This window comes from Crocodylus siamensis, chromosome 12 (assembly GCF_052110815.1).
Source record: "Crocodylus siamensis isolate JL-2025a chromosome 12, ASM5211081v1, whole genome shotgun sequence".
NCBI lineage: Eukaryota > Metazoa > Chordata > Crocodylia > Crocodylidae > Crocodylus > Crocodylus siamensis.
The window spans coordinates 49,411,299-49,436,979 of record NC_143406.1 but is presented as its reverse complement, the minus strand read 5'-3'; the positions used below and the strand labels follow the sequence as shown (position 1 = coordinate 49,436,979).

The window sequence follows — 25,681 nt, the reverse complement described above, 5'->3', positions numbered from 1 at the left end:
GGGCTCATCGGTAATGAACCTGGTGCCAAGGGAGCTGGGAAAGGCATTTCATCTGGGCCTGGAAGACGGCTCTGCCCAGCACCTCGCTCAGGAGTTGGGAGGAGACAGGACAAGTCTGCACCATGTCAAATAGCCTCTCATTAGCTGGCAGGAAGTAATGCAAACCACAACCCCAGCTCCCAGAGGCTCAGCTCATCCCCAGATGAATACCTCGTGATGTCCAGGGCATGCACTCGTAGGGCAGGGCAGAGACCCCCACCCCGGTGCAGAACTGCAGCACACACAGGCCAAGTGCTTTGTCCCATGTCACACGGGGCCAAGCGGGGAACTGAACCCATGTTGCTCCAGGTACGCACTAGGCCTTCCTGCCTCCACGGGGCAAGGCCGCGTTCACCGAGCACGGCGTAATTGCATCTTTATGGGCCGACTTCACTGCTGTGCTTGGGAACGCGGCGCCCTGGATGTGCCGTAGCTAATTTGCGAGGCAACGGCGCAGATAACGAAGGAGGCTTCTCGAGGCAGGCGAGGGGAAGAGAGAGCGCGCTCTCCTCGAGGAAACGGGGGAAGCCTAGCAACTGCCAAGCCAGGCGGAACGAAGCTACGTTAGGAAGGGAAGGTTTGATGGGGACAAGCGGCTCCACGGACCCGGACGGAGCACGGGGAGCTGGCGGGAGGAAGGGCTTTCAGGCCGCCTCCAGGTACTTGTGCAAACGGAAATTTAACAGCAGCTTGCATTTTATTACCTTGCTCTATTTCTGAGCAACTAAATTAGGTTACAGACCAAAGGCACCTCCCAGGAGCTGCTTATTGCCACCAGCATCTTCACAAGCCCTTGAAATAGGAAGGTCTTAATCTACTCGAACGTTCGTCCTTTCCGCCCCCGGAAAGGCCCTGCTCGGTTGGCAGCCGGGCAGGAAACTCAACTGGAAGAGCAGAAGCAAGCGCAGAAAGTGCAGCTGAGACGCGACAGGCCAGAGGCTGTGACAGGTCTTGCCAGGGGAGAAGTCTCGCAAGACCTGCTCAAATAGGTCTCCGCAGCTCTCCCGAATGGCATGCAAGATGCACGAAAAGCGAGGGAAAGCTTCTCCGACGCACGATAACCAAGAGCTCCTCCGCAACCATTCAACATCCACGGAGGAAGACTCCTCACGGAGGAAGAGAAATTGAAAGCAGTGCGGGAAGCCTATAAACAGCTCCTTACTGAAAAGAAAATATGGGCACGTAGCAAGTGCTGGGTCACGCTAATAGGTTTTGACAGAAATTGCACTGCTTCTAGCTGGACACTTCTTTAATGGCCTGGTGACGTGACGTTAGCAAGCACTTCTAAATATAGAGCCGCGGGCCCCTTAGCACTGCAGAGCATCGTCACGGGCCTTCCCTGCAGAGGAGAAGCGGAGTTGGGTCAAACCTCAAACTGTTCACCTCCAAACTTGAAGCGCTGCACTGACCGTAAGAGCCCACCCCTTCCTCGCGCTGGGTCAGCTCGAAATCTGTGGGGGGAGAAAATAGCTACGTTTCAAGCCAGAAAAATTGTATGGCATTTGAGGCCAGGGAAAGATTGCAGCCTTCGGCTTGCAGCAGACCGGTGGTCTCCATTAAAGCAGACAAAGCCGCTCGCCACGGCCGTGCATTTACGACGTCAATGGGTAGGAAGGGGGCAGGAGCATTCAGATGTGTAGAGTCAGCGGGGGGGGCGGATTTGAAAGCCCCTTTGGAAGAAGGGGTTGCGAACGAAAGGAATTAGAGGCCTTTGGAAAGAGCCCGTTGCTGCTTTCTATCCTTTTTTTTTTTTTAAACCGCTTTTATCAGGAGAACCGAAGTGCAAGCTGCCCCTGTACGGATCCGTGAAACGCGTCTCCCACGCGCTCTCCAGGCACGGCGCGCTTTGGTGGGCCCGTCACAATGGGCCGCGCGGGGAAATCCTCCCCCGTTTCCACTGCTGCTCCGATGCCGAGCACTTCTAACAAGGGCTGTATGTTTTACCTCCAGTCAGGGCGCATGCGAGACCGGGAACGCTTTCACACGGTCAAGGGAAGGGAAGAATTGCAACATCCCAAAAGCCCCTATCCTGCAACGCCCCGAGGAAAAGCTTAATTGTGAGGAGCTGAATTGAGTGAAACTATCAGCACGGGGGGCGAGCGGGGTCCGTCTCCTAAAGGCACACCACCCCTACAGATTAGCCGGGGCTCACGGCCCGAGCCCCTGATGGCGCGCACGGGATGATGCTGGAATGCAAATGCCGCGTGTCCTTAGCGGTCGGAGGGTCAGCTATTAAGAGTGGGCATCGGGGGCACGGCTCTATAAAACACAGCAGTATAAATGGAGTTCAGCCCCCCTCGTTTTGTCCAAGAAAACAGATATCCAGAGAGGCTGGCGCGCCCTCCCGTAACAGGTGAGCCGTGCTGCCGGCTCTGTGCACAAGATGGAGAGAGGAAGTTGCCCTCCAAAAATAGAATAATTTCACACTGCTTCCTACAGCCAGATTGCTGCTAAATCTGCATTCAAGGGCTGATCTTGGGAAGTCGTGCTCGCCGAACGCTGCAAGGTGCCGGCACCCCGACCCACACCGTAGAAGTACGTAGCACGGTGCTATCCCAAGTCCCAGCAAGCTTCAACACAGCGTGCGCGCAGCTCTTCTGGAAGCCCAGTGCAACCTCCCAGCAGCCGCGTGCCCAGCCTCCACAGCCCGACAGCCGGCGCGAGCCGCTTCAGCTTCAAGTCGTAAGCAGTGAATGCAGAATGAAACCTGCCTTTTTGCCCCAAATCCCAGCAACAGTTGGAGGCTTTAAGAAACACAGGCTGCATTGTGTAGGACGCTACCCCATGGGCCTTTGCTCGTCATCACCCAGATTTTATGGAGCCGAGGTTAAATTCTGCTCCCTTGCAAAGAAGAATTTCTCCAAGTATTTGAGTCGGTCTAATAAAAGATATCAGATTTACCCGAGGAACCTCGTCTGCCTGCGTCCTTGGACCAACGCGGCTACAACCTGCGCCCCTTGAGAAAGGCAAGGGACAACTGAAGTGCAGCATGAAAGGAGAGGAGGCAAGTGAACCGAATTAATCAGCAGAGCGGGAATGGAGACACGGCTGCAATGCCACGGAAACCTGCAGCGGTCAGACAGTGCTCTGCTCTATAAAACGCAGCCTGTTACCCAAGTCTAATGAGATCAGGGGAGATTAGACCTTTGAAATGAGCCAGAAAATAAAAGGTAGAGGAGCGCACGCTCGGGTCAGGTAGCCAAACCCAAACACAAAAAGGAGATGCGGGACTTCAAAGTGCCCAATACAACCCCCAGCTCCTGCATTCGCACTGGAGCCAGGAGGGCCCACGTTGCCTGTCCCCCCCCCCGCAACCACGGGCAATAGCGAGAAATCGAAAACAAAAGCTGAGGCTCTCACGTGGCCGAAAAGAAAAGGGTCCTGCGCAACAGCACAGGATGAACAGTTGGCAAACTCCCAGCGACTGTGGCAGGGCCAGGCCTTTGCCCATCCACGGCTCAGACAGCTTCTCATAGTTTGAAGGGCTGGAAGGGACCTTACAGATCCCTGCATCCAGCCCCCTGCACTTGGGCAGGGTTTTAAGCTGCCGGTGAAGTGCAAAGGCGGTGGCGAGCACCTCTGAAGGATGCAGCACTGCATAATTCAGCATCCCTTTTTCTTTCCCTTTTAAGACCCCCAGTTCTTTGGGCCTGGCGAAGGACCACGGCGAGGCGGCGCAGGCGCGCTGCATCCTGAAGCAGGGGTGACGGGCCGCAGCGCTGGGTGCGTGCAAGCGAACACGCCGGCGACACAACTTACTGACGGCCCATCTCAGCAGCTACGCCGCCCCCACGCCGAGGCACAGAGCTGCCAGAGGCCCTGTGGACAGGCTGTATGCCCCTTTTACAGGGGACTGAGGTGCTGGCCTATGGGTAACTCTCCCAAGGGCACTTGAGGAGACAGTGGCAGAGCCAAAAAATTGACTCGGGCACTTCCAAAGCCGAGTCTGGCCCTTGGACCACACGACCAGCCCCGACAGGAATACTCCACACCTCGTGCCAGCAAGGGGCAGCTGTGGTCGCCCAGGGCTGTCATGCCACGTTGCCACAGTATTTCCGCAGGTCATCCAGACTGACAGCGGGACCCGAGAAGGGCTCTCCAACATGCGTTCCTCAGCTTTAAAGGGGAAGATGCAAATGCTGAGAAAAATCAACCAATTCTGCCAGAATCTGCACGGTGATTTCAAAGCCGGGAGGGTTTCTTGCAAGCCCAGAAGGAATCATTCCCAATACCACGACTGAATCGGGCTGGGCAGTGGCGGCCCGGAGAGCTCACGCTGGCTGTGTGCCTCGCCAGGGAGGGTTTTGCTGCTAGCAGCCAGCAGCAGACAGTAGCTACTTTATGAAAAGCAGTTTTAAAAAAAGTCCTTGGAGTGATGCCAGGGCCCAGAAAAAAAAAAAAGTTGAGAAAGCTGAGAACATTTCCCCTTGATAAGGGCAGCGCCTCCCCAAGACAGCCCTGCATGCAAAATCGTATGACAAAGACGAGAGAAGCGACTTTCACTTCCTTTTGAGCTAGGAAGAGAGGGTCCCACGCCAACGGGAGAGGGAAGAGTCACGTGCGGGCTTTTCCAGAGTGCTGAACAGGGAGCTCTTGGGAGGACAAGGCCAAAAACAGGAACAAGTCAGGTTACCCGCCTCTTGTGACCAAGCCACAGCCGAACCGAGCAGCGTGCTGCACAGGGGCAGAAGAGGAACAAACAGGGGGAGACGCAGAGTGCAGAAGCGGAGAAGTTTGCCAGCTACGGTCCAGAGAGCAGCACCACGGGGGCCCGTTTTATCATGCCGCACAGATTTAGGCCACGCATACCATTCGGTCCCCCTTTACCAGCCAGGCACTGCAAAGTAGTACAGCAGCAAAAGAAATCTAGCTCTCTTCTGCATGTGCTTTTGGCATCCCTTCAGAAGAAAAAGCAAGGTGATCTTGAGGAGGGGGAAAAGGGGAAGGGAGTGGGATGAAATAACAAGAGGAGGAATACGGAAACGGGGCTGTTACCCCGAGCAATACACACATGAGACGTGTGGATGGTCCCCAGAGCCGTTGTACCCAGGAGGGGGGGATTTGAGAGAGTCCATTCCAGGTTGGAGGCCCATCCACGATGGAGACGGGGGCCTTGCTGCTCTCATGCAGGGAGCGCTCACAAGCCCCCACTTGCCATCGAGACGCTGCCTCTGTCCCATAGGATTTACAAGGGGAAATGCAACCAGCTTGGCAACCAAGAGAAGGGAACGGGACCCCAGGAGATGCAAACCCAGAGCAACCAGAGGTTGCAGAGCTCTTAAACTTGCGCTTGCATGTTTTAAACCTACAGAGACGCACGCCGGTGCAGATCAGCACGCTGCCTCTGCAGTCTGCCTGCAGCCCTTCAGCTGCCCAGTTCTGCTCCAGAGAGAGCCTTAGAAATTCAAATCGCCATCCCGTGGCAGCTCCTCCCACTGCCAGAGGCATGCACGCGCTGCGGCGTCCCTGCACCGGAGCGCCCGTTTGCTCTACGTGCTGGGTGTTTCCTCCCGGCACAGCTTCATCTCTCCGGTGCAGCAGAGAACGCGGCCAGCCGCGCTCCCAAAATGCTAAAAGAAAGACGAAAGGAACAGCAATAATGGAGGGAAGGGAGGGTAATTTTAGGTGTCTCCATCTCTGTCGCTTTCCATGGCTATTTCTGCAACAACGTGCAATGGTATCCAACAAGACACGCGTGCAGCAATACAGATGTTCTCGCTTGTCACGAGCCCAGCTTGTCCTATTAAAGGACTTTGACTGCTTCTTGCAGCTGGGGCTGTTGCAGACCTGTGCGCCACGGGGGTTATCAGCAGTGCTGACACACCAGCCTTCTCAATTAAGCTGCCCATTTCCATGTAATGGCCTGGCAGCTCGAATACAGCAGACTCTAAACAGCAAATAAAAGCATAATTGGGACAGGACCCACGCGTGCAGTAACGAAGCTAAATGGGGCAGGCAGCCAGCCTCCGAAAGGTCACCGCGGAGCAACGCGAGCCTAACACCCTCCTTTACCGCACGCCAATGAGGCGGTGCCCCTCCATTTAGCCCACGGCCCCTGTACCCAAGGCCGTGGCCCGCTAGGGAGTCAGACGTGTTTTCCTAAAGGCGCACTGATATCTGTGGGCTGTGAGCACGTAAGTACTTCCCTACACCAAGGTCACGAGGAGGGATCTCTCCAAATATTTCTCCAGCACAGAAGACAAAGCCTTGGCTGGGAGGATGTAGCTGGGGCTGGGGCTGGTCCTGCTTGGAGCAGGGGGTTGCACTAGATGTGACCTCCTGCGGTCCCGTCCACGCCAAATTTTCTATGATTCAATGAAAAACCCAGGGTGCGTCTACAAATGGCAGGTTAATTCACAGCTCGGAGAATGAGTGCAACTAAACTCACACATCATGGGGCAAGGGTGCACAGCCCCGACTCCAGCTATAGCCACATACAGGCAGCACAAGCTGTGGTTCCTAAAGCAGGAGCCTCCAAAACGTGAACATGGGGTAAACAGTAGCTGGTTTAGGCATCTCCTCGCGGCCCCACCGCAGTGTCCTGCCGCATGGATTTCAGACAGTGGTTGGGTACACGTCCATGCCCCCCCATTTACTTAAAAACAGAGCCCTTTCCTGCAAGATTTGCTGTAGCTTCATGTCACAGGAGCTGTAAAAAGCTGTGTGTTCCTTATTAATGGCAAGCTGTTACATCAGATGATGCAAAGAACAGTGCACGACCGAAAATTCAGTCTGCCTTAGTTTTCCAAGGGTACTCAGTGCTCTGCTTTTTTTTTTCTTTTTGAAGAGAGAAACTTCTTCCTGCCGATAAGAAGTGCTGACTTGACAGCTGTGGAGGGTTTGTCCTCTAAATAAAAAGAAAACCAAGTGTGTGTTGGGGGGAGGGCGTGTCACAGTTTGCAGATGCAAGAGTTCACCTCTTTACCCAACCCAAAGCGCTTCCCGCTCCAGGCGTGAGGCACGCGGTGACGGAGGTCGCTGGTCAACACTACTGCACAGAAAGCATTTGGCTTTTCAGCAGCATCCTGCCCGGCAGCAGAAACGCCCCACAGACTTCAAAAAGACACGCCATCCTCCTCCTCTGTCCATGCACCGCCACCCTCCTAGCGAGCCCCGTGCCAGATCCATAGCCGAACCCTTCGCGAGACTCCAGCCGAGCCCGCCGACAGCCGTCAAAGGGGCTCCTCCGGCCACGCACGCGGCAGGCGGGATGCAGAGATGCCAGCTGGTCCCTCGACGCGCGCGAGAGCTGCAGCTTTATCAGACGCTCGTCAGCGAAGGGCTTCCCTGCGTGCTCCCCACAGCCAGCCGGGCCAGCAGGTCTTCTGCTAACTGCACACAATCAGGCCAACACACAACAGGAAAGGGAGCGGGTTTGGGGGTAGACACCCTTCCCCTACAGACCAAACCGGCTCTTCTGCACAGCCGTTTCCCACCGACAGCGACTTGAAAGCCATTCAGGCAACCAAAACCCATAGCCCATAGGAAGTCCTCCTGTGCGGGGAGGGGGAGGGGTGGCACCCCTCTGAAAGTATGGGTTCAGTACCCCCGGGACACCTTTGCCCTTCTCGGGAAGCCGCAAGATCTCCAGATAGCGGCACCTCCAAACCCCCGTCCCCGGGGAAAGACTCGTGGTTGCCGTAGGGGACAGTATCAATGATGCAGCACAGGAAGCGTTCAGCCGTGCATTGCCGGGGGGGCAGTGCCACACAAACGGGATCCACGTCCTGCAGCAGCCAGGCCTCCGGAGGCATGGGTGCCCAAAGGCTCAGCAGTAGGAGAACAGAGCTGCAAGGGGCCTCGAGGGTCATTTGGTGCAAGCCCGGTCTCGGCGAAGGAGCTGGAGGGCACTTCTCACACCCCGGCCCTGAACCGCCCTCCCACCTCGGCCGCCGCGCTGGGGCCCTGGGCTCCCTGGACCTCCCAGTCGGCACCGGGAAGGCGCAGAAAGCCCCGGCCCGCCAGCCCTTCCCCAGAAGTTACCGATATAGCCGGGCTATTTTGACCCGGCACTAAGCACCGATATATGACTGGTTACTCACATGATTTTCCTCCGGCTTTTTAAAGAAGTGCTCTTGTTTCACTCTGACAAAATGAAAGACGACGACACCCGAGCGGCCCATGAGAAGGGGGAAGCGTTGTGCAGGGTGCCACAGCCGAGTTCACACGCTTGCCAAGACACCAGATTCTGGAACAGAAAACCCAACCTACCCCAGCGCTCGCAAACGAAGTCCCGCTGCTGCCAAGCCAGCCCCCATGCAGTCCTACCCTGAAAGGAAGAGGATTTGACAGAAGGCAGCGGTACATATTTAATCTTCAACGCGTGTGTTCAAGGCCAAGTTCTGCATGGAGACAGATTTGGCTGATTCCTTAAAACAAAAAGAAGGTTTTTTCCATCCGCAGAAAGGAAGGGAAGGTAGGAGTGATGGGAACGGCGGAGAGGTTCGTTCAAGGGGGGCCTCGTCATCTGTGCCGCATCCCAAAGACACCCCTAGGAAGAGGTAGGTCTTGCGACTCTGGCGGGGGATCTGGATCCAGGCCACAACGCTGCCAGGTACACACGGGCTGAGCTGAGCAAGTCGCTTCACCCACGTGTGCAACGGGATTGTGGTGCCAAGCCTGCCAGAGACCCATATCTACATGGGGCCTCCAGGCATGACCAACATGCAAGCAAGCAGCAGCCACCCAAAACCAGAGCCAGCGTGACACAGGGCGAGGTCCTGCCATGTGCCACGAGCGGGCCAGCTACCCCATCTGTGCACGGACACTCCTGCGCAAGGGAAGCAGATCTACGCATCACTACAGCTGCTCAGCACCGTGCGCAGCTAGCCACAACCGAGCCCCCCCAGGAGCCAGGGGTTTAGTGTGCCAGCATGTTCCCGCAGGATGGCTGTGCAACGGCTCTGCACGTGGGGCCTTTCCGTTACCAAATTTAATTTCTAATCTTCTCATTGCTACTTAAACGCAACCAGGGCAAACACACTGAAATCACTCCGGTGCCAGTTGGCCCTTAATCCCCGTTTGCATCCAGATGTGCCGGCACCAGCAGCAGAAGGGATGGGTAGGACACACACACCAGCGCGCAGCTCTTGCCGATGCAGCCAACGCCGGATTTGCTGCAGCCGCACAGCCACCAGGACCCACCTCCCACCCAGGAAGGGAAACAGTGAACTGGGGATGAAAGGATCCACAAAGAGACATAGCACCTATTCCCCCAGCCCCCAACCAAGGTGGACGCGAGGAGCAGGTGCCAATAAAGCCCCATTAAAAGCCCTTTAACTTCTGCATCTGCGGCTACATGGAGAAGGTCCTCCGAAGGGATGTCTGAACACTGCTTTCTTTGCCTTACATCCACAGGCAAGAATTATCCCGCAACTGTCTCCTATGTAAGAAGGAAGGCAAAGGGGATGTTCTCCCTGCATCTCTCAGGCCCATTTGCAGAGCAGGTTTGAAGTGGAAGAGCTGGGGCAGGGCTGGAAAAGGAGCCACGCAGCACAGAGAGAGAGAGAAACACCTGCTACCGCACAGGCCAGGCTGGCCCAGATGGGTCCGCGGGTTCCCGCGGCTTCCAGCCGCTCGGCTGCCATCAGCTCGACGTGGATTTGACAGAGTCATTGGGCTGCGTGCAGAAGCCAGCGTGCAATGCCAGGGATGGTTTGCTGGGATTTACCTTCAGCTCTTGAGCGTTTCATAGAAAACACATCACTCCCCGACCACCCGTCGAGGAGCAGCCTTAGTAGCACAGAGCCCTCCGAGGCCACGCAGCATCCTTCCCCGGGGCTCAGAGCCAGCCGTCTTTGAACCCGCGCTGACCGGCTCACCGCGGCGTCTCGGCACAGCCGCGTCACCCCTCACGTGGCTTGCTGCTGCTTTGTTCTCTCCTAGTCCATCTGCCTGCGCCCCCGTTCCCATCTTGCAAGTGCATTGCGGCAGGGACCTCCGTGTCCCGAGACGCACGGCGGAGGTCCAGCGCGCAGGTCTACGGCCGCAGCTGCTAGGCACCTCCTGAATACCAGTTAGCGGCTGGGGAAATACGGCGGCTTCACCCTGCAGGACACTATGATAGGGTGGAGCAATATCTATTTAATTCTTCACCTCTCTTCCCACCCAAGTGCCAGGCAGCAGACACCGTTCAGTCTTTTATACACTTACCTTCTTAGCAGTCTCCCAGTACAGATGTGTACAAACACCTGCATGGTCAGACCTAGGCAGGGAATGCGATTAGGCCACGAGCAGCACCTAAAAAACGGGTATGGAAATCTAGTTCTGTTCGATGCACGCATTTGGCTCCGCTGGCTTCAAAAATGGCCCCTCTAAAAGGCTTATTCAATATCCCTCCACAAGAATTAAGCCTGCACAACCATCCTCTTCCACAAGCAAAGGAATTGCCTCTGGAGTACGAAGGGGGAGCGGCCAGACCAGAGCGCCCAGCCCAGCACACCCAGGGGACAGGTCCCACAGCTGCCCTCGGTGGGGCGCGCCAAGCAGCCCGACCGAGGGAAAGAGCTGAAGGCACGTGCCCACTGCCGCACCAAGGGCGGCTGCATTAAACCTTTGCACGGCCTGTGCCCGCACGGGGCATCGCTGCAGCGCCCTACCACTGACTGCACTCAGCGGGGGCTCTCTCTGGGAATCGTTTTTTGGTCTCATTATGCAATATAGAAGCTAAAGGCAATGGTTTTCCCAGCTTTAAGAAATCCAGTATGAGGAGCTTCTTTCAAGGAAGGGAAAAGAGTCTAACCCTACGCCCTTTTTTGCTTAGAGGTCAGAAAAAGAGAACTCCCCTCTGACCGAGCCCGTGGCAAAAGCCCGAGGATGCTCGAGGTCGACACAGCTTCCCCGGCAGCCGCCTCGCGTCGCCCACCCTGGTGATCTTCCCAAAGCGTCTTGACACCCACCTTGCTGGGGTCATCTGGTCCCAGCGGTCTTTCCAGCTGGACCCAATGATCTTGCAAGCTCCCACCCAGCCCCTATAATCTATGAAATCGCTCTCTCCAGGTCCGTCCTCCCTCCCTACGTTATCCAAGGCAGACTTCCACATCCAAAGGTCGGGGATCTCTGGTTGCAACGTTACACGCCGAGAGACGCCCCCTCCCCACCCACCCACGGCTCACAACAGGCTCACGCCGAGAGAGCTTGGAGAGTCGATAATCAGCCCAGCACCTTTCTGTTTGGGCCGAGCCAGTCTCTCACCAGCCCCAAAAGGAGCCGTCCTTGGCATCTACGGTAGCTGCACGTTTAGGATGAGACATTTGCCCACAGGCCCAACGTGGCAGGAAAGATCCCAAACTTCCCGCGACGCTGCTCTCAGAGCACACAGCGACACCACTTAAACGAACGAGACGCAGGAAAACAAGCATCACGTTACAGTTATCCATGCCTGGCTAAAAGGACCGGCCACCTTCAAGCTGTTACCCAGCAACTGCCGGGAGGCAATTAACTCCTTCGCAGACCGTCCTACGAAGCCGGAGAAGCAGCCGGGGTCGGCAACTGCCAGCCCGCTACCCAAGCTTTCGGAGGTGCGCCACGCGGTCCGGAAACATGGCTCTGGGATGCTACGGTGCAAAGGCGAAGGCTTGGAAAGCAGATGAGAAATGCCCAGAATTCAGACCAGCAGCAAAACTAGGTTACAAACAACGAACTCTCCCAGCCCACAACGAGCCAGAAGCCCTTCGTAGTGAGAAACCTGGTTATTCAATATTCAGTTTCTCTGGGCGCATGCAAGTTGGCAGAATCTTTTTTTAATTGTGCAGACATTTGAAGGGCTCGTTCTGCTCCCAGGCCGGGAAGGGAAAGCGGTTTCTCGTTCTGCATTTGACAGCGGGATTGTCCACAGCCAGTACATGCTTCCTTTCCTCGGAGCAGAGCTAGCCCAGCCGCACGGAAAGCCGTAAACACCGAAGCACCCCGACGTGGTTTGTGACAAAGATCTGGTGCTCCTGCAGCTTCCCACAAGGGAAAAGTATTTCCAACTCCCTGCCTGGGGAGATTAGCTTTTAAAAAAAGGAACTACTTGAAAGAATTTAGCCATTGACACGCACCTGCTAATCACAGCGACAGCCCTACCCGCGAAGCTGCAGCTTCTTTTAAAGCGTCTCCTCCTAAACGTCTCGAGTGCCGCCCCGCTGAGCGGCGGCTCAGGAAAGCTGCTCCGCAGCCCGGGAGCCGTGACATGACCTCTGCCCGCAGAAGCAGCCCTGGAAGGGGCTGGGGGGTCGGCCAGGAGTCGAGGCTATCCAACAGCCCTGCTGGCTCTGCGTTTCCAGCGTGCAGTGGACTACAGCCCGAGTGTTTGGCAGAGGGGGAAAGATGGAGCTGCACAGGGCCCAGGGTCCTGGGGAACCGATGCTCACACAGGCGACATGCACGGGCTGGGCAGAAGGACCGGTCACGCCCGGGAGAGCAAAGGCACCGAGCCCTCCCAGGACACGGGAGCTGCGGACTTGCTTCGCCGGTGCACATGGTGCCTGCCGGACCCCCGTTACGCTCTCAGTCGTGTGCTCAGGACGGCCTGGCGGCATACCGGGCATGCGCACACGCTGCCTTGGGGCTGGCCTTCAGTTCAGGCTGCTCTTGCAGCCCAGCTGGTAGCCACGGCAGTCGCCGCAAAGCAACGCGTTGCGCCGTCCGCCAGGCGACAGAGGGCTGACCTCAGTCTGGGACATCGAGAAAACCCCCCGCACCCCCGAAGGAAGCCTCGAGACGACTCCTCAAGACATCACCGCAGAGGGCTTCGTTTCATGGCATCGGCCTGCGGCGACGAAGGCGCCGCAGCCGGAGAACAGCGCGCCCGACCTCCAGGAGAACGAACGTAGGCCCGAGGCCCCTTTCCGTCAGAGAAACAAATGATAGAAACGAAGTTGGACGTTAATGAACTGAGCCACCGGAGCTGGCATTTCAGACCGCAAGTCTCCAAAAGCTGGAACCAGGTCCGTTTTAAACTGATCTCCAGAAACCTTGTTTGCTGCACAAAACCCGGGGGAGGCCAGGGGTTGTTTCCCTATGGGACTTGCTATGAATTTTGACGCGTAAACCATTTCCAAGACGTTCCGGTTTCCAAAAAAGCCCAATGATGTCCCCCCACTCCAGGCCCGCTCCCCGCTGCCTTTTGCGGAAACTACAGCTTTTCCTCGGGGGCAGGTAACCAGATAACGCTCTCGGAAAGCCGACGTGGCCAGCTCTCGAGCACGTTCAACAAACGCCCGACTTCTCGCCCGTCTCAGAACGACTCTTTCCGGCGTGCACGAGCCGAAGCCAGCGTAGGCCCGGTTACGCTTCCAGACAGCGCCGCGCGACCCGCTGGCGGCCCTCGGGGCTCGTTCTCTTCCCCGTGAATGGCGAGAGGTCACGATGCAGGGACCTCTGTGTGACGCACAAAAATGACCCGCAAAGCGGCGTCCGGGGGGCCGCGCAACGGCAGCCAGGTGGGGTGGCCTGGACGCGCCGTGCCCAGCGCCCCGGGTACCATTCCTCACCCGTCTTAGGACGCCCATTGCCATGACAGCCGCTACGCTTTCAAATGCCAGGAGGCAGAAACCCATTTCTCTCTCAGCAGGCGCAGGAGCATATGCTACGCTACTTCCATTGTTTAGCTCAGGCTCCTGTTTTTCTCCTCTATATGTTAACAATGAGCTGTGTAGGATTTTCATGTTTCAAAATGCGAATGCTTTTTTCCTTGGTTTAATGCAAAGGAAAAAAACACTTTGCTTTAAAGAGCTTAAATGAATCCATCAGCCTCTTCAGGGTAGGCACAGCATGTACAAGCTTAATGACCTTGAAAACACCACCATTTTGCTGATATGGTAAGCGTAATTGACCCTGGCGAATAAAGTGCCGAGATAAACTGATCTCTGAATAACGTCTGTCCAATCTGTTGTATCAATAAGGACAAAAGATGTGGAGATGTAGTAAATAAGGATTTTATAATACTTCAGGAGCATATCCAAACTGTTTAAAGCACTGCAAATAAAATCTGTAGGCCGCTTCCCCCTCACTCCAGACTATTATTGAGATTATAAAACAAACACAGCGCTGGATGTGGCCTGCAGAGACTTTACCAGTGAAGAAAGCCTTCAGGAGAGCCCCAGGAGAGGGTTTTGCACCTCAAGGGCTTCGCTCCATCCGTCTCATATTTTAATCAGAAGTCATGAAAAGGCGTCGCCAACCCCTACAACGCTCTAGCTTGCAGACCTTGCAAACGGCACGATTTAACTCTCCTTGCTAGAGGCGAGGCCCAACCACGAGTTTTCTCTGCTCCAGAAATCACCCTTTTGCATCGCGCTTGAAGCTAGCCCAGAGGGTCGGTCGGGAGAACCAGCACCTCCACCTCATCAGTGAAGTTCACGAGCAGCCTGGCTATTAGGGAAAGGGACTGCATGCAACAGAAGAGGTTTAATTGGAAGTGCAGTTTAGTGCACAGCAGGAGAGCAAATCCAATAACACATGCACTCCGCTGCCTTCGGCCAACCTCGGATTTGCAGCAAGTCTCTTCTCCAGGTGACACGGAGATGCACATCCTGCCTGAAAGCATGGAAGAGATGCAAGATCCAGAAAAGTGGAAGCAGGGTACTCGAATCAATAAGAAGCAATGCACTCAATTCTAAAAATCAATACAATTTAAATCCAGCCTGGGGAGTTCGGTCACAGCGGCGTTTGTGCCTCAGTGCCAAGGAAACAGCCTCCTGGACAGGGAGCGAGCGACCTTACAGGTGCGCTGGCTGCAGTGCGTCTCAAGGCAAAAGTCCCCTCGCTTTGCCTTCATCCCCCAGATCAGCTCTCTGCACAATGAGAAGAGTTGGCCATGGGATCAGTCCAAGCCCCCAAATGCCAGCCACTCCGAGTATAGACATGACTGCACTCGGGATAACTATCATCCTCAAAAAACTGCCCAGCTACAACATACGTTTGAGCGGTTAGTCACAGGCTCGATCTACGCCGGCTGGAGAACATGTCTCACTCAGCTCCCGGGCTCTTGCAGATATTTAATGCAGGTAATTCAGTACTGAAATGCAGTAGCAGTCATAGGCAGAACAGCAGCTAAGTCAAAAGCATTTTGCAAAAGTAACCAGAGAATAAGGATCAGGGGGAATTTGAATGAATCAGAAGATCCTTTTGCTTCGGTCTCGTGCCACTCATAACAGAGTCAGCCTTTTAAGAAGAGAAGCCTTGCATTTATCTAGGACGAGGCTGGAAAGGAGCCTGCAGCACCCCGCATACAGGGAAGCCGGGCGGAAGAGAATAGGCTTCGACAATGCAAGGAAGAGCTGCCTCCCAAGAGACAATGAGCACAATTGTACTTTGTGCCAAGTGTTAAACTGCAGATGAAGTAGCTGCAGGAGGAACTGTCCAGACGTGATTTATATACTGCAGAGCAGCAAGCAGCCAACAGACAATTCCCATCACCCGCGGCCAATTCTTGGCTGAAGGGTACCAGCAGCCAAATCCGCACGGACAGGACCGCTGTGCTCGCACAGGAGAGACGTGCCATTTAGGAGGGGTGACGCTCAGGCGCTGCAAGCAGCACAAGGACTTCAGCTGTTCTAGGCTACACCGGCGGGTCTGACCCATGAAAGGTGAGTCGAAACCCTCCCACGCCGGCAAACAGGTCAACCACCCTATCGTCAAAGAACTGATAACTTCCAAGGGTTGGCCGATGACTATCGTGGTGCCCGAGGAGGACACCCGCATTCCCAAGATGCCATCCAGGAAAGAAACACGCGTAGGGCGCTGGGTGCTTGTTTGTCTGGGTCCCGCGGCAGCGTGGCATCGCCCACCAAGACATCCATCGCAACCTACGCCCAATCTCGATAGTGAAAAGGTCCCGACTGACCACGTGGACCCTGCACAGCCGGGAGCTCCTCCGCGCCTTCGGAAAGGCATGCAAAGGACGTTCCCCCGGCTCAGAGACTTTGCCCTTTGCCTCCTTCCTCCAAGCTGGCCTCGAACAGACTGCATGCACAGAAGCGCTGCTCCCAACAGGATCCGACGGGTGGTTTTGGGGCGGGGGGTAGGGGAATCCCAGGCGGCGCCCTCTCGGCAAGCATCTGCGTCTCCACTGGCTCGGCCTGAACCAGACCCCTTGCTACAAGCAGAGGAGGTGCCCCGTGGAGCACACACGTCTTTAGAGCAGGGTGGGGGCAACGCCCGCTCCTCACCGCCCCCACTACCCACTTCTGGCCGGGGATGTTATGTCACGACCGTGGAGTCGCACCGGGCAGGCACCGCATGGCAAGTGACGGCTGGGCCCGGGGTCATGCAACGGGGAGTCAGTAAGCTCCCTGGGACAAGGGCCTTTCGAGTGGCTTGCCCGTGCGGTCTCTTCCAGTGCAGGATTTTGATCCTTGACCAGTACAATAACCCCAACACTTAGTTCCTCCTCTGTAAGCAGTGCACAGTCACAGAAAACGAGGGTTGAAGGGAGCTCAGGAGGCCACATCTAGCACAACCCCCTGCTCCAAGCAGGACCAGCCCCAACTGCATCATCCCAGCCAGGGCTTCGTCTGGGCAGGTCTTCAACACCTCCAAGGACGGAGAGTCCCCCACCTCTCTGGGTGCTTGTTCCAGGGATCTGCCACCCTCGCCATGAGAGAGTTTCTCCTAATGACCAACCTCGACTTCCCTTCCACGTTGGGTAGAGCAGGACTGGGGAGACCAGAGAGCCAGGGGACACGTGGGGCAGCAAAGCCACTGGAGAAGCCTCTCTTCTTCACTGGCAGGGTCAGTCTTAGCTGACCTCCGTTCATTTCTCTGCCTCCAATGCCCCTCTAGCCCCCCAGTCCTGTGTGCCACGGGGAGCTCTGCCCAAAAAGCCCACTTCCCCTGCCAGCGGCCATCAACACCCCCCCAGGGGCCAGCTAAGGACACATGCTTGACCCTGGGGCCCACCCCGTTCCCACCTCGCAGGAGGACGGGGGCTAGACTTCCCCTATCCAAACCAGAAACCCACCCCCTCATGCCCCTCACTAGGGTAAGCAGCACCCCCTCGCCCCCAGCTCACGAGGGGAAACGGAAGAAGGAAACCTCCCTCCGTCGCCCACGGCGCCTGCGTAAGCAGACGCCTTCCCTCGACCACGGACAGACACGGCCGAGCACCAGGGACCGCACGCAACGCCTGCAGTAACTCTTAATGCGAGGACTTTGGGCAATGCAATAACGAGTCCCGGGGACGACGCAGCCTCGGGACTCGGGACACGCCGGGCACCCGGTTGGGGATGAGGATGGCCTGCGAAAAGTTCTCTCTCCGTCTCCCTGCTTCGCCTCATTTTTAGATGCGCAGCCAGCAAGGCAGGCTCAAGTAATGCGAAGGAATACGGCAGCATCGGGGGGAGCCAGCGGGGCAGCCGAGCGACGGGGTATCGGGGACAGCGAGGCTTGCCGCACAAGGGAGAGACCTCCCGGCCTTTGCGAGTCCTGCTTCTGCAGCGCCGTTTCCCTGCTGCCTGGGCGAGGGCAGCTCCGGCCTTCGCATCCCACAGACAAAGCAAGGGACAAGCCCCGCAAGACCTCGAGCCACCCGTCTCCTACGCAGACTTCTTCACCTTTTTAAATGGCTCTAATTTACCGGCTTACCAAATAATGAATCATGAAGCAAGGTTGAAGGAATTAATCGCACGGCGCTTCAAACAGCCTCCGCTGCTGTGCTGTTTTGTCCTTCATGCCGCAGCCTTCTCGTGCATTTAAAGGCTCCTATCCCACGTTTGGACCTTGGCAGGTCCAGAGCTGTATTTATGTTAATGAGCAACACTAATTCTTTTCCCAGCTGGCTTCTGGAAGAAGTGGAGGGGGGAAAACACCCAAACATTTATCTTGGGCAAAATCCCATCCCACCCGCCCCAATGAAGCGTCCCTTCTCGTTGCTGCGCATGTCCGTGGGTTGCAACACGAGACAGCATCTCAGCATTTTATTTTCGACGGCGCGTGTTTTAATTAAGTGCTCTACATCATTCATCCTCGAGCTCCAGGATGAGCACGGGCGGGAACGTCGCAGCCTCAGCGAACGCGTGCCTATCAGCTGACAAGTTCAAAGGCGACGCGAAGGGCTCTTGCTTTGAGGCGCGTTTAAAAACGGAGTGGGGCTGGCCATTAGAAAGTGATATTGCGTTGGTCTCGCCCTCCCCTGAGCCAGTCAAACTCTGAGCTAAATTTGGGTCTAAGCATAAGCAAAGCTGCCTTCCCTCCTGCACCTGCCGGCAAGGCCCAATCCGGGCTGCCGAGTCCTGTAAGAGCCTACCCCCGCGGGGCCCCGACGACTTCCACCGCAAGTGGCGCAGACACAAGCGCCCACCCATGCAGATCCAAGTGCGAGATCAGGCCCCAAGGTTGGAGCGACCGGCTCCGTCGGCGCAGTCCGCTTCATTACCAATGGCGAGCAGCCGCGGCTGCGTGGAGCTCAGCACAGGCTCCGCGCGGGCTGTTGCGATGACGCCGTCCCAGGCGTCCGAGCTGCGCTGAACTTGGGGACGTCGATGCGAGCCGCAACCACTCCTCCGACAGCAGGGTTGATGCACCCCCCCCCCAACACACACACCAGCACATGTATCCACCACGACAGTGGGCAAACCCATCAGAAAAGAGATGCTTCTCATGCCACTTTTCAAAGCCAGGCCCTGAGCAGGGAAGAGCCTTCGAACAGGAGGAACTGCAAGTCCTCTATCAAATCCCCAGCTTCATTTTCTTCCCCGTTGCTACAACCCAGTAAAGTAAGGACGCCGTGCCCTACACCTCTGCCAGCTTCCTGGTGCATCAGGATGCTGTGGAAAGGAAAGGGAATGAGGACAAAAACCCTAAGCCCACATATGGGGTAGGAGGCAGCTATTCTGCAATCCTTGTTTAGGAAGCTAAGCCCTGAAATCAATACAGTGACTTGACGAGGATTTAATCAAACTAACCATCACACTTGGATGGCTTAGAGAACTGGAAAAACGTCCTTCCCCATGATGCAGCAGCAGGCACGGAGATGGACTACATGCCCAGCCCAAAGCCAAGAGACCCCTATTGCCTTCTAGGCATTTTGGACCAGGCCTGACAACAGCCCCCTGCCAGGAGGAGTATTCAAGCATTAATACTCCAATCACTTCACCCTGTCTTCAGAGACCGGAAAAGGAAATCCACTGAGGCTAGATCAGAAAAGGAGAACCACCAGGATTTCCCCGATGAACGCAACAGAGAAAGATGCTAACTGAGTTGCGGCCTCTTCTAACGTACTAAGCGACGCGAGCCGCAACAAAAGGAATGCGGATGGATCCCCGGGAGAAACCGACTTCTGCAATCCCAGCGCTCCCTCTCAATACCTGCTAATGAGCCATCAAGGCAATTATGTGAAAAAAACCCAGAACAAGATATGCGAATGTTTAAAAGAGCTGCCTCAACCTGCTTCTATTGGTTTTTTTTTTAAATCAGCCCTTGAAGGAAATGTCAATTTTTGACCCTGCTTTCATGTCTGTCAAATATATTTTTAATCACAATTCTGAGGAACTAAACACCATCTGGAGAAGCAAGCAGGGGACCAGACCAACTTCCCCTTTCTATTTCTACCTGCTCAAAAATGTGCTGGTTCTAGCAGCAAAGCAAAGTGAGCCCATGCGCACTAACGCTATAATATTAGGAAATCGGTCCACCGCAGAGAGTCCTCCCCAAATTCTCCGAAATTATGTTTCCAATTTCTGCAGCGTTCCATAATTAGCAACATTTGTGTTGCAAAAGTAATTGTAGTAACATTTTTAATTAGTCTATTTGATGGCTAACATTTCTCCAGTGTATATATTATGTTAACGCTAAATTACTGGTTTGGAGGCAACTCTGAATGATTGGAGTTTGTTTTGCTTTGTTTCTTGCTTGCCTAAAAACAGTCAAAAAGGGACGCAAATTGAGAAGCTGCATCGAGCTAATGGTGGCAGAAACGCGACAAAACGTAGCAGCAGTATGAGTTGCAACTTTAGAGAAACTAGAATGCTTTATGGGTTTCGTTTCCGTTCGGAGGGCAGCAGAGAGGTAGGGGAAGGAAAGAGTGGGTTTTAAGTGCAGATACCTTCGAAGCAAGTGTTTCTCCCCGATTAAAACAACTGGACTAACGTGCAGCAGCACTCGTGTTTCCACCGAGCATCAGGGTGAAACCCGCGTCAAACACAAGAGCTGCATTTTCAGAAGTAGTGAATGTCGCCTCTCGCAAGCACCAGCAGCTTGGCCCGTCCAGCCCTGGGGCCAGACGAAAGGGAAACCGGAGGGTGCGAGCTAGGCTTCCTTGACTCAACGAGACTGCCCGTTTTAAGGTTCATTTCCCGCCCCCCCCGTCCATCCAGAAGGCTGCCAGCTGCGACAGGAGCACGGTATTTTGTATCTGTGCCCGCGTGAGCATCGCACTGCTGGCTCCTCACGCCGAGGTCAGCAGCCGGGGCCTCCCCCGAGAGAGCCATGCACAAGGCTGGGCGACGCCGTGCTCAGCGAGCCCGGGGCCGGGCGGGCACATCTCCTCGTAGCACAACCACTAGCAAGCCAGCGCCCCAGGGAGGGACCCCGGATTAAACAGGCCACAGGAGCAAGCTGCTCCCTTCCTGCCAAGGGCTGGCACGCAGTAGCAGGAAAGCGGTGGCAGAAAGCTGGCGTTACTGCTTCTCAGGCTGTCCACGTTCTGGGACTAAACAAAGGGACTTCATTTTCTAGGGCTTTCCAGCCAGCCCCTTTCACCAGCACCATTTTCTCTCTCTCTCTCTCCTTTTTTTTTGGCATTGCAGAAACAGGGAGGGGGCAGGGCACCCTCAGCCTCTCAGAGACGTTTCTGCAACGAGAAAGGTTTTTTGGGCAAAACCTGATTCCAGACCAGTCGTCTAGAAGCACCTGGTTCGATCCCCATGCAGCTGCAACTCACTCTTGCATTATGCCTGGGTCTAGCAAGCCTGAACAAGGCCTGGAGCCCCGCGCGCTGTGCACCACGGTGACATTTCTGCCAAGGGGCACGTGACGTTCACCCATGCATTTAATATCAGCTTCAAACTACCAAGGAGCCAGGGACACCTAGATGGCACAGCCACTAGTCCCTAGCACGAGACCATCCCTCATTCTGGCAGGAGGCAAGAAGCCAACACAAGACTTTCCGTCTCTCGCACACAACCCCCCCTTTCTGAAAGCATGGAGAAAAGTCCGTTGCACTGCTTTGCAGAGAGGAGAATGAACTTAAAAGTACTAAAGTAAGAAAAACAGAAACCACCCTGACCTCCCTGCTTTTCATAAGGCCACATGAAATCTTGCCTACCTTTCAGACATGATAGGTCATTATGGCACATTCAACAAGCTCCATCTGCATCTTTTCTTTGCTTATACATAGCCTGCGCATGTTGAACTCTCTCTCGCAGTGACTTAATGTTTCTAATATTGCTATTTCCTAGCATACACTGACATTTATCATTCGCTTATAAGCTTCTACAGACCAGGCTCTACTCGTGGCTGTAGCACGGACACACAGGTCTGCTCTTGGCTGACAGAGGGTGACTTCCCCCAGCTGAATGGAGAAGTTGACCCAGTACATTGAAGGTTCAATGTGGAATCCATGGTATCTATCAGCGCCAAAGGCAGGGTAGATTTGCACCACACAGGCCAACTAAATCAGAGATGCATAAGCTTTCATAAGCAGCAGCTGACTTGTGAATATAGCTTAAGCATCTCCCATTTATTTAATCTACCCTGCCTTCTGCTTGACTTGAGACTAGTGCGGATAACTACTTCCATCTGCCGGTGCAGACGGTGTCCCCAAACTCAATACCAAGACAGTTGCAAGTAAAGAGTTAATTAATTACGCTAATTCTTGGCGATGTCCTAGAAAGAAAGCAGGGCGCATGTGAAAGCCAATTTAAGCAAGCACGGGAGTAGAAAGTGGTTTAGAAATGAGAAAGGCACACATTTCAGCCATGTTTCCTGGACTCTCTTACAGAAGGGAATAAAAATAGTTGGGCAAAATATGAAACCTGAATTGAATCTGAATGAAATAGAGTCTTTTATACCCTCAAGGACAGCTTATGGTAAGGGCCTGACAACTAAAGAAACAGCACTTCTCAATGGAAATTATTTCTAAGGGCATGAGACATTCCTGCTGTCAGGCCTACGACAACAAAGATGCAATTAGTGACTGCAGACAGAGCCCATGAGATGCATGACACTTAAATAATTGTGGTTTTTTCATGTATTTACTGCAAGCCTAGATCAATTCAGAGCCAAACGTTTCGACGCCGTTACTAAAAGACACGAGACTGGTTTTTTGTCACCAACTCAGAATTAAGAGCTGCGCTTTGCTCATGTTCACCCCGAACACTGTGCAGATGGGCGCGGGGTGCAGGGGGTTGAATTTTGACCTAGGACCCGGGAGATTTGGGCTCAACTCCCAATTGCCGCAGGCTCCCTGCTGGATCTCAGGTAAGCGGCCGAATTTCTTTGGGTCTCATTTCCATGCCTGAAGATTTGAAACAACATGGGTCTCCCAGGCTGCATATGACTGCACCGGGTATGTACAGCACCTAGCACCATGAACTACCCCCACCCAAACAAGAGCAAGTTAATTATCTCAAGAATTAAAAGGTAACAGGCTACAACCACCATGCAGAAGACTGGCTGTGAAGTCATTTTAATTCCTCAAAACCGATATGCTAAATTGGAAACAGAATAAAATCTGGATTATTTCCAGAGCATGAAACCTTCCTTCTGATCAGTGAGAGCGAGAGAAAAGTTAAGGATTTTTCTCCTAAGTCAAATTAAGATGCTACTGAACCATACGTGACTGGAAAGCTGAGAGGGTGGGTACCCTCTGAAAAAAAAAAACCCCAGTGCATGACTTCCATGAAATAAGACTACAAATTTGGCACCAGGCTGACAGGCGATGGAGTCAGAAGGACCATTAGGAATAAACTCATCAGTTCCAAGGAAGACAGAAAACAGTGGTACCCAAGACTCAGACCGGCATCCCCTGCTGCCACAAGGAAAGCTAAAACCCCACCAGGAATTGTCCTTTGGGTAGCGGTGGTCTGAGGGCGCACGATATTGAGTTTTAGTCCATACCTTCGACTGCTACCCTAAAAATATATACTGCAGACTGCAGTGCACACACTACAAGATGCGTCTGCCCCCATAAAGATGAGCTCGACTAAGTTACCAGAGTCTGAGTCTCGAGGAAGCTCCTGAGCAAGGCTCTCACTTCACCCATCCCGAAGCACGTTGCGAAGTGACACGAACAAGGGGAACAAGTTGGGAGGTAGTCTGGGGGCAGAAACTACCCAACGTCACGATCGCACCGCTCCCAGTAAAGGAAAGCGCAGGATCCGCTTGGAGCCTCTGGGGTCTCTGGGAATACAAAATGAGGGGGTCTGGACGGCTGCCAAATTAGAATAGCTTGCGGCATGGTTTCTTAAGGTAGGAAGATACTTTAACGAGCTGGGGGGGCATTTTCAAAAGTGCCCAACTCTCGCTGAAAGTCACCAAGACAGCTCTTCCTGGGGTTTGGAAATACCACCCTCGGCGCCTATAAAGCAGGGGTTTTGTTTAATAAGCAACAAGACGGGCTCGCCTCATTCGAAGGTCAACTGCTGTGCGCTGGGATCTCCGATAGTGCCTTCATCCATCCTATTTACTGACCCCGCACCGCGGACTGTTTTAATACTGGGTACAAACACGCAGGTTAAGCCCTGGAGCAAGCGTGCGATTACAGGGCCGGGCAATAGCTCCCAATGGCTCCGAGAGACTTTAAAAGCTTGAAATTAAATGCTGCTGAACACAACAGGTACTGAGAGCATAGCTCTAGAAATCACACAGCAGGGAGGGGGAGGAAAACAAATAGATGGATAATCCTAGGTGCCTCTTTTCTGCTATATTTTGAATTGCAGCGATGCTACAATTACGTGGACACGTCCGATGCTGCTGCTGCGTATACCAAGACCCTCACAAGGAGCCCTGGGAACTTAACAGATGAGACCGCGACCTTGACTAACATCAGTAGGACTTGCTGGAAACAGAGAAAAACAGGTGTGATGGCTAGCATGGCAGCCAGGGCCTCTAGCTCAGCTTCGGCTCTCGTCTTTGCTTTCACTACTCGACGTCCACGGACAACGTTACGCAGTTGTGCGCGACAGGCCGCATGACTTTGGCCGTTGCGGGTAGATATCAGCGGGCCCGGGAAGAGTTTCTGCAGCGATGCTATCGGCAGCATTTTGAGATGAGAACCGGTCTTATCAAAGCATTTTGGAAACTTCATTATAGTCAAGAGACAGGCCGCAGTAAACCTTATCCTCTGAAAAGCTCCAGCTCCCAGAAGAGATGTAAGCGGAGCGGCCCTGGCGATGCCAACTCCAGATAGCCGCCTAGGTGGCAGTTTCAAGTCTGGGCCACGTATTAGGCCTAACGGAGCGTCTTTCCTGGCTCAGGCAGATGAAGTCTGCCAGGACTAGCTGTTTCAGTGAGACTGGTGTTGCACACAGGCATTATTCTCATGCAAATTGGCTCATTTTGGGATAAAGGCACCTGTCAAGATGACTATCTGGGAGCCACCCTCGCAAGCACAAGATTGCAGTGCTAGCGAATACCACCCGCCCCGAATGGGCTCCAATCCCAAATCGCATCCCGGTGCGAACCTGAACCCATCTACCTCAGCCAGAAAATAGTTCCCATGTGCGTAATTATGTGGGACAAAAATCTCTCCGAAGTCTTACCCTGCACAAGGACCCAAAAGCGGCAACCCCCCCCGCCCCCCAAGGCAGACCAGACCGATTTCGGCGAATACGGATGCATCATAACCGGCCGAAAAAGAAACCGCGGCGTTAAGAGCTCTGCCTACGCCAAGCCCCGGGCGCCGCTCGGGTGTCACGACGCCCGGGTGCCCGCGACCCGCCTGTTGCCGCCCGCCCCAAGCTCGCCTGCGGCGCTGCCCGCGCAGAAGCAGGCGCCCGGGCCAGGCTGCGGGGGCAGCCCCCGGGGCCCGGGACGCCGAGACGTGCGCGGGGCCGCCCCCCGCCCCCCGCCCCCCCCGCGAGCGGTAGGAGGCACCCACCTTGACACTGGAAGCCTTGCTTGCCGAAGCCCCTGCCGAGAGAGAGAGAGAGAGAGAGGGGGGGAGACGGGCGTGAGCGAGCTCGGCGGCCGCCCCGCGCCCCGCGCCGCCCCGCACCGCCCGCCGGCGCTCACCAGATGAAGTCGGTGCAGTGGCTGCAGAAGGTGGGCTGCTTGAAGAAGCGCGCCGTGAACTTGTGGTTCTTCACCTCGTGCACGTTCTTCTGGCGCAGGGCGCCCTTGCGGGCGAAGCGCACCGGGCCCTCGCCCTCCTCCGCCCCGGCCCCGGCCCCGGCCCCGGCCCCGGCCCCGGCGCCCGCGGGCTCGGCCATGCTGCCCCGCGCTGCCCCGGCCCCGGCCCCGGCCCCGGCCCCGAGCCGCCGCCGCCGCCGCCGCCGCCGCCGCGCACCTCTGCGCGCAGCTGGGGGAGCCCGAGGCGCACACACTGCGCTCTCCCCGCCCTCATCTGCATAGCCCCGCCCCTGCCGCGCGCCCCGCCCACGCCCGCCTCATTTGCATCCATCTGCCCCAGGCTCCGCCCCCTCCCCCCGCCGGCGGGGCCTCGGCGGTGAAACAGGCGTGAAAACAGCGGTGGCGGGCGAGCCCAGCCCCGGGCCCGGCG

The 25,681-nt window shown here is 55.4% G+C and overlaps 1 protein-coding gene across 2 annotated transcripts in view; it reads right to left on the bottom strand.

Annotated features, from left to right (window-relative positions):
• PRKCB (protein kinase C beta) overlaps positions 1-25,406 on the bottom strand; it is a 164,486-nt gene extending 139,080 nt beyond the window's left edge. For both annotated transcript variants that reach the window (XM_090024753.1, XM_090024752.1), the window contains exons 1-2: positions 25,195-25,406; positions 25,061-25,092 (exon numbers count right to left, since the gene is read on the bottom strand). In XM_090024753.1, coding sequence (XP_089880879.1) covers positions 25,061-25,092; positions 25,195-25,391 — 229 coding nt within the window. In that variant the 5' untranslated portion in view covers positions 25,392-25,406. The remainder of the gene's footprint in view (positions 1-25,060; positions 25,093-25,194) is intronic.
• Positions 25,407-25,681: the final 275 nt, after the last annotated feature.